The sequence below is a fragment of the Xiphophorus hellerii genome, chromosome 19 (genome assembly GCF_003331165.1).
Source record: "Xiphophorus hellerii strain 12219 chromosome 19, Xiphophorus_hellerii-4.1, whole genome shotgun sequence".
Classification (NCBI taxonomy): Eukaryota; Metazoa; Chordata; class Actinopteri; order Cyprinodontiformes; family Poeciliidae; genus Xiphophorus; species Xiphophorus hellerii.
Genome location: NC_045690.1, coordinates 28785578 through 28798177, shown reverse-complemented (window position 1 = coordinate 28798177; position 12600 = coordinate 28785578). Strand labels below are relative to the sequence as shown.

Here is a 12600-nt window from a genome sequence, read left to right as displayed (position 1 = left end):
AAAGCAAGTCCAAAAACCGCTGCTATGTACCAAAATATAGGCAGCCAAACACGGCTGCACAATGAATGAAAAAGGCAAGCCCGAAAACGGCTGTGATTAACAAAATACAGGCAAGCTGAACACGGCTGCACAATGACTGCTTTTCGATTAACAAAATATAGGCACGCCGAACACGGCTGCACAATGTAACAAAAGCAGGCCCGAAGCGGCAGTGATAGTAAATAAAGACAAGCCAGATATGGCGCACAATATAAAGAAAAAGCAATCACGAAAACGTTATGCAATACAACTACAAGCCAATTAGCAAACAAGCTGGTCGGAATCGGCTAACGGCTTACCACCAGCAATAGGGAAATCGATGCGGAAGCAAACGCCGATCAAAGTAAACAACAACTTACCAATCGAAGAACAAAGTTGTATCAAAAGGAGCTTGCACAGCATCTGGAGGGCGAGATGATCCTCGCAGCTCCGTCCATAGTCTCGAGGTTACCAGCGACAAGCAAATAATCAATGTCTTACCACCTGTTCAACCTGCATGCGAGAAGATGAAAAGGGACTGAGCTGTCATTGTCACGTGATTATATAGACTTACCGGTGTCACCGGGGGTCACACGTGACCATGTTGGTATAAGATTCTCGACCTGTGCATGCGCATCATTCAGTGCTTTAAGCACCGCCTATGGCGGTCAGTAGGGATGAAATAGAACTGTACAACCAACAGTGAATTGTAATTTTTCTGAGACAAAAAAGAGAGAGTTGATCTGATTTTTATAGCCTGATTGTGTTTTTTCTGACATTTCAAGAAGAAGCAGAGTGGGAGGAAAGCTGCGGATCCTCCAAATGTGATGAGGAGAAATACAGTTGATTTCCGCAGGAGATTTCTGGCCTCGCTGCTGGAGGTGGCCCAGACGTTGCAGGGTAAGCTAACACTGATTTTTGTATTCCAGCAAAATAAATGCACTAATTTTAGCCAGTGTTATGAATAACTTTAGTGTCGGAATTGTTACATGTTGGCGCCTTACATTAATATATTTCATTGTGGACATTCCTGTAGTAATCTGAGTTGTGGGTTGTCTCAGTGTCTACCTTCATGGTCTCCGGGTGTCCTTGAAGGTATGTGGGTGCTTACCTTCAAGATGTCCAAAAACTTTCACCTTTCTGGAGCACAGAACACATGTGCCGGATCCACTGGTGAAATTTTTGCTAAGAAAATGTGGCCGATGTTTTTTACAGAGTTGAAGTGCATTAACAATCTGGTTTTTTAACTACTAAATATGTTTATTGACTGGTTGGTTATAATTCATCTGATATCCACGTTATACTGAAAACGAATAAAGCTGTTCCTTTATCTGAGTAGTCTTAGTTTTGATCAAACTTTCCATGTTTTCACATGTTGGTCACTAAGAATTGATTGTGGACTTAACAGTTTAAACTCATAATCTTCAAACAACATAACAAACCAGTATGGATTACAAGTTTTTGACACATTTTCTCACTTTCTTACATTGTACAAAGTACTTCTTACAAAGTACTGTTGACCCTCAACAGGGTCAACAGCTTGACCCTGTTGAGTGAAGCTCAACATGGTCTTCTTTCTCCACTGATTCTGCCAAGCCCGTTCCCTTGGCTGTGGTTTCGCTGGATGGGAGTTAGGGACAGTGGGAATCTCGTTCATCCATTCATGCGCGTCACTAATTAGATGACGAGGCATTTGGCTACCTTAAGAGAGAAAGTACTTCTACTTTGTAAGAAGTACTTTCTACTTCTTACAAAGAAGAAATGTCCAAACATGACTATTTTGGGTTCTTGTTACTACCAACCAGAGGTAGAGTTAATGGAATATTTTTCATATTTGACCGGTTACTTTTTTAAACAACAGGAAAATTTGAAGCCCGTCGGTCATTTGACAAGTTATAATTCACACCCTTGACTGGTGCACATGGGCAGATATTATAGACTTTATGCAAAGAGTTCATCGCAGAGGCAACTAAAATCAGTCAATAAAAAAATCCTTTCTGAATGTGGACACTGAACAAAATGCGTCTTGCTGACCGGGAGCTGACAGCATGTTGAAGAGTTATGGACTGGACGCTTTGGAGCGTCTGGTTCAGAAGAGCATTCAAAACCTTTGGTTGAAATGGCGCATTTAATTCCAGTCTCCAGTACAGACCAGAGAAAACTAAAGAAAATGCAATGTTGTATTAATCCATTCATAGTCTAAACAGAGGAGCCGGCAGTTTATCTTGAGGAAATAAATAAAGATGCAGAAGTTAATTAGAATGTAACATGCGCAGCGCGCTGCAAAGATTTAAACTCATCCTGCAGTCTTAACAAACAGAGCTGAAGACGTTACCCTCCTGGTTTTTGTCTACGGTGAAAAAGTTAGATGTGTTCATCTGCTTTATGTGTAATGGGATCTGGATTCAACTAGGTGGATATTAACTAAACCGCATAAAAATGCAGCTAAATAGCCGATGCTAATGTGATTATAATTTGACGGGTAAAAATAGTGCATGACCAGTTTTTTTTTTAATCCTGTCGGTCAAAATTACGGAGAACAAATAAGTCTAGCACAACCTCTGCTACCAACTCTAACATTTGTCAAAATGTTTGGTTTGCTGAATAATGTGTTCACTTTTGGATGACTTCAATGGAAATCTACAATGGTAGGTGTCAATGAGATACATATATTATGTTTTTCCACAGTGTCTAAAGTTCCTCACATTTTGGGGAGGATTATACTAGGATTACAATACTATACAAACTACTGCATATGTATAAGGTGTGGAGTGGGTATGAAAAAGATACTACTTTGTTTGAGAGCACAAAAGCATTTATTTTTCTTCTTTAGTTTGCCTCAACTCTTCTCTTGGGCAGTGTACCATCTCTCTGCTTGTGGCAGTGCTGGTAGCTGCTTCCTCCTGAAGAAGATCCACTTGTTGTTCCAACGGTTCTCCTCATCGTTCACCATCATGTCAGCCATGTTCCCTCTTCTTCTGTTCCCTGGGGAAAGTAATCAGATGTTACAGCACATATGTAGATCCTTATTGTCCCACAATGAGACACCTCTGGTGCAACACCAGCAAAATAACACAGACATTCTAATGTGGAAATAATATACACAAAAATAATTATTTAAAATAATAGACATTACTTTATATGTATACAAACACATTTTTTGTCATTCACAGACATACACAATTATAAATAACTAGAAGTCTACAACTATTAAAGACAAAATGTGAATAATTACTTGTTAGGTAATTATCTATGATCTATGTTTAGGTCCATATGTCTAAACAGACATATGGATCTATGTCTGTTTAGATCTATACAGACGTAGAGCGATTGCTAAAATATCACTCATTTTCTTCAAGTTTCTTGCTCATTTTAATGTCCTGTATAACTAATAAAATAAATAGTTTATAACCATTTAACCAGAGAACTGATATCTAGCCATTTTAGAAGAATAGAATATAATAGAATAGAAATATTCCTTATTGTCCCACAATGAGACACTTCTGGTGCAACGCCAGCAAAATAAACAATCAAAGCATGTATATTCATTGAAAGATAAAACATATAAAAACCAAATTAAGGGTAATATGCTGTACAATAAAGAGAAAGTAAAGACAAAGTATAAAAAATATTCTGGAGTAATTATAAACAGCACAACCTAATCATAAGGAATGTGCAACTGAGCTTCAGAAATGCACAAAACGTGCATGTTTGAACAATAAAAATACAACAGCGTCGTATTTTTGATGCATGCATGTAAGCAATCATAACATATACTAAAAACCAGACAGATATATCTGCACACTGCTTACCTGAATGTGCTGGATGGACAGCAGCGGTGTAAGCATGAATCTGAGTCAGGGTGCACCAAAGGCTGGGTCAGGGCTCTGGTGCGGCTAACCAGGCTTTCCATTCTCTCCACTACGTTGACTTACACAGCTCATTCCTCATTGCTGATGAATATTGAAGTCCAATCCACAGAAAAGCCAGCATCTCATTGTTCACCGCTTGCTTGTAACCTTTGAGGACACCATCAATTCCCTCATGTAGTGAGTTTGCAATTTGGTGGCGTTTGTTTTTCTTTTCTCTTTTGACTGTATCAAATTGTATCCACACCCACAGCCAATCAGTGAACAGCAGTATGTTTACATCATATTAAAGTACCTACTCGGCCCTGACCGACCATGCTCCAGAGAAGGGACCAAAAGGGCAGGTACTGGGCTAGAAAAAATACTAGAACAAATGCTCGCAAAGCAGGCCGAGTAGAGTCATTAGTGTCAGTGGAAAAGGGGCAACTGAGTCCAAGTGGGTCATGTTCCATGCCTCCATCTTCATGCTTCTCTGATTCTTTGTACTTCTTGTTTTTTCTGCATTTTTTCATTAAGTACCCAAAGATGATCTACACTCCCAGCTGAAGTCTGTTTTTTGGTCCAACCAAAAACCTACACCTCATGACACCTTGGTGGCTCCGGGGGAGAATGAGATTCCTTAAGGCTCTGGATGTTGTAGGGTCGTATTGGTTGACATCACTAGGCAATATTACATGGACACCGGGAAGAGTTTCCCTGTATTGACAGATCATGGTGGTGGCCCCCTATTCAAGCAGGGAAACCACACTGATTCTGTTTATAACATTTATGGACATAATTTCTGGGCACAGCCAAGGTGTTGAGGAGATCCGTTTTGCTGGCCTTAGGATCAAGTCTGCTTTTTGCTGATGATGTGGTCCTGTTGGCTTCATCATGTCGTGATCTACAGCTCTCACTGGAGAGGTTCGCAGGCAAGTATGAAGTGGCCGGGATGAGGATCAGTGCCTCCAAATCCAAAGCCATGGTCTTGAGCAGGAAAACAGCAGAGTACCTTTTCTGGGTCAGGGAAGACGTCATTTCCCGATTGGAGGAGCTTAACTATCTTGGGATCTTATTCAGAGTAATGTGATATAAAATATTTTAGGAAAAAGCACAATAAAATTACATATACAGTACAGACCAAAAGTTTGGACACACTTTCTCATTGAATTCAATGAGAAGGTGTGTCCAAACTTTTGGTCTGAACTGAGTACAGACCAAAAGTTTGGACACAACTGTGTGTCCAAACTTTTGGTCTGGATTGTACATATATATATATATATATATTTTTTTTTTTTTAATTTTTTTATTTTTTTTTAAAATTTTGATATGTTAAATGTTAATTTTGATATTGGCTTGGAGTTCAGATGATATGTAATCTTGGCTCCTTACCTGTGTGAAAAATGGCTTGTATATCTCCACCCCTGAGTCAGAGCCCTCTGCCAGCACCTCTCTGTCTCTTGTCCAGGTGTAGTGGACAGGAGGGTTCGAGTTGGCAGCACAACGAAGAAAGACGGTACGTTCAAAGTAGAATTGCTCCTTTGCTTCGTCATCACTCTGATGAACAGTGATAACTGGTTTATCCAAGTCTGAGGGGACAGGATGTTGGATAGAGAGATGTGGTGAATAGTTAAAGATGAAGAGGGAAAACTTTATTTTTCAATTGTTTCAGTTACTCAGTACCTGAAGGATTTGAGCTTTTTATTGTTTTTACAAATTAATTATGATCAACAAACTTTAGCTTTTTGACAAATAAATATTTACAAAAAACTAATGTCAAAAGCTGATTTCTACAAAATAACAAAAACATACAATTGTTTAGCATCAAATAAGCAATTGTGTAAAAAAAATGCCCTCTTTAAATTGACAAATCTAATTCAACAGGTTAAGTCATTGTACAAATGAGTGCACAATGACATAACTTGTCGTCACCTGGAGAGCTCAGGTGATCTCCAGTACAGTCAGTGTACTGGAGATCACCTGAGATCACTGAATATGTCTGGAGTGATTGTATATAAGGCTCAGTTATTAGGCACTTGTGTCTGCAAGGTCCACTCACTGGTTAATCGGTATTCCTAGCTGTCATTGTTGCATGGCCACAAAAGAACACTTAAAGCAGTTTAAGGTATCTGTAAAGTATTAGTCAGAAGATGGATACAAAAATATCTAATGCACTAAACGTCTGCTGGCGTTCAGTTGAATCCATCATCAAGAAATGGGAGGAATATGGTTTATGTGTAAATCTGCCTAGATCAGGATGTCCTAACAAACTGAGTAACTAGGCAAGAAAGAGACCAGTGAGAGAACCATCTTACTCTTCAAAGTAAGATGGTCCTCTCATTCAAAAGAACCATCTTTTTTTGTCTGACTAAAAGTTAGCTTAGTATAAACTGGAGCTAATGTCTTAACAAAGATCAAATAGCACATGTATAATAGAAAAAAAGGCTGATGCTAATTTGTTAAAAATGAACAGACTATTGGAAATAAAATGTGCTTCATAAAAAAAACTGTCAGACTATGTAGTCTATGACTACATACATGAAAAATTTAACAATAAAACCATAAGAAACACTGATGTCAATTTTTTTCTAACATATCCTGAACCGAAAACATTTGTTTAAAAATATTGGGATCAGATCTAATTGGACAATTTGGAAGGTTCTCTTGCAGAGCAGGTCGGTTTTCACTGGCATTTATACAAACCCTCAGTGAAGGCTCATTTTATCCAACGTACACATCACCAAACTGCTGAACTTTCAAAAGCGTTACTAAAACAGCATTCACCCTTTTCGTTGGATTTATGCTTTTTTTTAGAATGCTTTGGCTCTTAGTGTTCCCTGGTTGTTGTAAACTTTGTTCAGAATTTTTTCACTAAATATTCATCAGTTACTCAATGCCTCCACCTGCTGCATTTGGGTCCACCTTCACCAATATCATGGCATTTTCTCAAAAACACCCAAAGCATCTTCTCTAATACTGAGGCATATTTGGGAGAGGTTCCCAGATTATCACAGTTCTCTTCCATATTTGGCAATAACAATTTTCCAGGTAGAGTGGATTCCGGATTTTAATTCCAAGCATTGGATAGTATAGCAAAGATATCAAACCTTCACAATAAAAGTTATTTTTTGTAATTAAAGTTTTTATTAAAATTCAAAACACACAAAGAAACCAAAACAACTAACATAGTCATAAAATAGTGAGGGACAAGAACATAGTCATGAATTAAAAATTGCACCACAAGACGCTTCTGTCCATGAAGTAATTCCACCGTTATGTTGTAGATGTAATGAAAACTATCCCATTGTTCCATTATGACCTCTTTTCTGCCTTTTAATCGTCTAAACATCTTCTCGCAGGCTGCATTTTCAATCAGACTTTATCTGCAACTTTCTGAAGGTTGGAGCTCGAGTTTGTTTCTATAGTATTACAATAAAGCGGTCACAAGTTCAGTATTTAAAACTCTAAGAGCCGTTTTATCCAAGTGTACCACCTCACATCTGTCTCCCAACAAGCACAGTCTTGGTGATTCATGTACTTTAAAACTTAGCCAACCCCTGTTGGGAACCTGGGTTTTTGTTTTTTTATTGTGTGGGTTCTTTTTCTCCTGCTGTTACATAATCCATCCACCAGATAGCGCCAGAGGCTGCCCTTCCTGGAGGGGCGTGCCAGTGTCCTGCACACCTGTTCCACATCTCCTCATTATTTCTGGAGCTCAAGAGGAGCTGACTGCCAGTTCTCTGACGCCTGAGTGTTTGCTAGCAATGGTGCCTTCCTCGAGACGCCGAGTTTCCTCCATGAGAGGTTTTTCCTCCGGTTTTCTGAAACCTGTCTCATCGGGGCGCCGTGGAAAGTACCCACTGGTTGCCCGAGCTCCCTCCCCGCTCCTTCAGTTGGATCAAGTTGTTTCTGGAATCCTCGACTGGTAGTCAGACCACTCCTCCGTCTCCACCCCGCCAGAGCTTACCTGTCCGCCCTCTGCCGCAGCCTCTATCTCTCTGTCTGGATCTGCTCAACCGAGTTTGTTCCCCCCCGGGACCTGAACCCACAGAGACACCCTCAGGGAGACCAAAGCCCGACCCAGCAGTCAAACCCTCCCGGACCGTGAACAACAGCTCCGCAAGTAAGATCAGTCCGTTTGTTTATTCACATCTCCTTTTTCCGACTCCCTTAAACTCACCACCACTCTGCTGTTTCCATAGTGAGCCATCCTCTCCAAGAGCCGCTCCCCAGGAACCGATTCTCTCCACCCATCTTCCCCGTTACTTCAATAAACTTACTTTTACTGGTTATTAATTCTCCTGTGGTGTTCTGCATGTGGGCAAGAAAACTAGATGTCAACATGACAGAACACTCAGGCCAGAATCCAAGCCCAGCAGACGCTATTAGGAGAACTCTCTCAGAACAACATTCTGTCCCATGCATCCGCCTTACAGGAACTGAATACCCGCCAGGCCGAGACAAATCGGCGACTAGTCGAACTAACAAACTTCCTTCAAAACTCTGTTCCACAGTCTCCTGCTCCCGAACCAGCCCCAGCTCCAGATCCACCGGTCCGTTCCACGTTTTCGGAGATCTGTCTACCAACCCCTGAAAGATTCTCTGGGGATCTTGACAAGTGTAAAGGTTTCATTTTACAGTGTTCCATAATCTTTAACCACTCACCCCAAAGTTTTACCCAAGATAGTGCTAAAATTGCATACGTCCTCTCCCTGCTATCAGGCCGGGCTCTAAGCTGGGCCGAGGCCAGATTCCTTTCTCCCACCAACTATGGCTGCACTTTCGATGGGTTTTTAGGAGAGTTCAAGCAGGTGTTCAGCCAGGATCAAGATAAGACTTTTAACTCTCGAGAGTTATGGAAACTCAAGCAGGGACAGCGAACTGTCGCTGACTTCGCCATAGATTTCAGGATAAGAGCAGCGGCTTCAAACTGGAATGCTGCCGCTTTAAAAAGCGCTTACTTTCACACTTTAAATGAACCAGATACCTTAGAGGGCCTAATAACTATGACCATTCGTCTTGACACCAGAATACGTCCCAGAACGAAAGAAACCGTAATGATACACCAGTAAAAATTTTCACTGCTTCCTCACCTTCTCAATCCATTCCATCTCCACAGAGCTCCACAGATCCTGAACTCATGCAGATCGGTCGCACTTGCCTCACCCCGGAGGAATAACATAAGAGAATGACCTCCTGTTTATGTCTCTATTGCGGGTCCACAGGTCACTTTATCGCCCACTGCCCCGTGCGGTTAAACCTTCAGGTCCGCCAGTAGAGGCGAGGAGGCTGGTGGACCACTCGAAGAGTAAAGATTCTCCTCGCCTGCTATTACCAGCTATCCTGATTAACGGTAATCAGTCTCTCCCATTATCTGTCCTTGTCGATTCAGGATGTGAGCAAGACCTCATAGATTCAACATTAGTCCAGCAGTTGGCTATCGAAACCATCCCGTTATCTGTTCCCCTTCGTGTCACCGCTATTGATGGCCAGACTCTCCCTCAAATTACTCACCAAACCAAGCCCTTGCATTTAGTCATTTCTGGAAACCACAGTGAGATCATTTCCTTTTTTGTTTTTCCCACAGCTAACTCTTCCATTATTCTTGGTTTTAATTGGCTACAACAACATAACCCTCATATCAACTGGTTTGATAAATATATAGAATCCTGGTTCACTTCCTGTCACTCATTCTGTCTCCGTTCCGCAGTTCCACCAGGTCAGTCACTGGCTGAACCCCAACAAGCAGACCCTCCTGACATGTCCACAATTCCGCCTGAATACCTCGACTTAGCATCAGTTTTCAGCAAAACTAAAGCTCTCTCTCTTCCCCCTCACCGTCCATATAATTGTGCCATACACCTTGTTGTTGCGCAACACCCCCCCCCCCCCCCCCCCCTTCTGTCTCTACTGTCTCACTCTCTGCTTCCTCTTCTGAGAGGGGAGATGTGCTACCAGCTCTCCTTCTAACGGGTTAATTGAGTTTCCTAAATCTGCCGGGATTTACCCTGTCCAGAACTGAAGTAAACTCTGTTTAAGCTGGTTTTGAGAAACGATTCACCTGATTTTCTGACGGCCTACATCCAGGTGTCCCACCCTTCTTCCCCCTGTGAATTAGTCAGACTGAGCAGCCTACAGCCAACTAGTTTCACAGAGCACACCTGTTAACGGTCGCTCGTTCTCTATTTTACAACTTGCATTTGTTATTGAACCAGGTAGGTTTTAGTGACTCGGGCGAGTCCCAAGGATGACGTTTTAAATTTGGGCTACCAGCAACCTAAAAACATTTTAAACTTTTTCCTCTCCAGAATCAAACATCACAGCTATTTTACAACCATCAAAGAACTTTAAGGTGACTCATTAACTGAATGTCCACAACATCTTTTAGATTTTCTTTATGCTAAATATTTTATTAGTAAGGCAGTTTTGCAAGGGTCAGTACAGCTTAATTCAGTAGCAGAAATAATCAAATAAGTAAAATCAATCATCTAGTCTATCTTTCCCTACTGCTGATACTGAGAACTAAAAAAGGGAACCTTTGAGAGAGACGGACGGAGTTTGACGTTTCGAACCCCAGACCTGGCACGACGATGAAGAAGGTGCTGCAGCAGGAGGAAGATGTTGATCGGCGAAGGCAGGAATCTCTGTAGGTCTGATGAGCTTCTTTTCCGCATGGATGGTGAGGTTACACAGGACTTGGTGCTGGCAGGAAAAAAGGCACCAGTTCTTCATCTTTGTCTTTGGGGTCTGAACCCAGCTGATGAGAGAAGTGCGATTCGAAGCCACAAGTTGTGGGCCTGACGGGTTGGTCCTCATGGCAGGACAGTCTTCGGCTCCGTGGCCCCGGCTCTTCTTCAGCTGCAGAGTTCTTTGTCCATCTCTTGGCTCGAAGCTGCCCGGAGGATCCAACGAAAGGTTCCTCTTTTGCACCTACCTTTTATAGGGTTTATCCACCCTTTTGGTGCGTTTTCATTGGCTGTCTGCTTAGACAGATGACCTCACATCCATCACTGTCCTTCAGACATTATGTCCTGATGTCTGTGCTAATGTCTCAGGGTTGCTCAACCTCCTGTGTCTGCTGCCTGCACAACCTTTCACCTACTCTCTACCTCCAACATATCAGTGATGTTTAATTGCATTTACACCTTTTACACCATTTCAAGTTCAATGTCAAAATCATATTTATATCACATTTATTTTCTTTAGCTTCTCCGATTTAGCATTCATTTATAATTTTATAACCATAACTTGTATCACATTTATTTTCTTCAGCTTCTCTGATTTATCATTCATTTATGATTTTATAACCATAACTTATTAATTATCCTTATTATAATCCTAATGTGAGTTATTACAGATGTTTTTCTGAAAAGAAACCAAGAATAATCCATGATTCTAATTATTTGATGCCAAAGTTACAGTTACTTGTTTTTCTTGTAAGTGTTCCCACAAATGTAACTGTAAATATTATTATAAGTAAACCAATATTAATATAAATATTTTACTTTGAATCTTATCAAATTACTCAAAATGTTTAGATTTTCTTCTTTAACATTCATGCTTTAAACTAAGGAATAGTCTCAGCTATTTTTATAAATCTGCAGGCTGGAAACTTCCTCTTTTTCCAGGAAACCTGCTTTTCCTGTTTAATGACTCTCTGACTGACTATGATTTCTTATGATTAGATAGAAAAAAGTAGAATTAAAGCAAAGTTTGCTTTAGACAAAAACAACACACACAACCAGATTTATTTTATTGACACCTAAGTATACTGTTGGGCCTAGATGTCACTTGAGTGATTCATTTTAAAGATAACTTTATTTATTATTACTGTTAAACTAAAATCTCCAGCATGGGGAAGTGGGATGAGCTCGGATTTTCTTGACAACCTTCTCCCTGGGGCACCTCTGCCTACCATTTTTATAACATTTCCCGACCAGAGCGTGAAACAATGGAGAAATACATTAACGACTCTTTAGCTGCAGGCATCATCCTCCCGTCGTCCTCTCCGCTGGGGGCGGGATTCTTTTTTGTGGGGAAAAAGGATGGCTCTGACTATTGTGGGTTGAACCAAATCTCTGTTAAAAACAAATATCCTCTGCCCCTGTTATCTTCTACCTTCGATCCGGTTCATGACGCAATGATTTTTTCGAAGCTAGATCTTAGGAATGCGTACCACTTACTCCGCATTCGTCAAGGGGATGAGTGGAAGACAGCATTTAAGACACCAATTGGGCACTTCGAATATTTAGTCATGCCTTTTGGTTTATCGAACGCTACAGCATTTTTCCAAGCCCTCGTCAACGATGTTTTGAGAGATTTCTGAATGTTTTTGTTTTCGTGTATCTTGATGACATTCTCATCTACTCTAAAACCCTTGCAGAACACAGACACCATGTCCGTCTCATCCTACAGCGCCTTCTGGAGAACAAACTGTTTGTGAAGGCGGAGAAGTGTGAGTTCCATAAGGCATCAGTTTCATTCCTTGAATTCATTCTTGAGGGCGGACAGGTAAGACCGACTGAGGAGAAAATCAAGGCTGTTCTGGACTGGCCCATTCCTGAGATGCGGAAACAACTTCAGAGGTTTCTCGGGTTTGCAAATTTCTATCTGCGATTTATTCGCAATTACAGCCAAACAGCCTTACCACTGACGGCCCTAACATCTACCAAGATCAATTTCAGTTGGACCCCAGAAGCAGATGCAGCTTTTAAAAGACTCAAAACCCTTTTTG

General features: G+C 41.0%; 1 protein-coding gene across 6 annotated transcripts in view; it reads right to left on the bottom strand.

Annotated features, from left to right (window-relative positions):
* The window catches only part of LOC116708569 (MAM domain-containing glycosylphosphatidylinositol anchor protein 2-like), a 239582-nt gene that overhangs the window by 172354 nt on the left and 54628 nt on the right, over window positions 1–12600 (bottom strand). For 5 of the 6 annotated variants that reach the window (XR_004336709.1, XM_032546441.1, XM_032546443.1 and 2 more), the window contains exon 4: window positions 5259–5455. The exons of the other annotated variant lie outside the window; for it this stretch is intronic. Coding sequence is in view for 4 of the 5 variants with exons in the window: in XM_032546441.1 (XP_032402332.1) it covers window positions 5259–5455 (197 nt within the window). In the remaining variant the exon portion in view is untranslated. The remainder of the gene's footprint in view (window positions 1–5258; window positions 5456–12600) is intronic. 6 annotated transcript variants of the gene reach the window in all.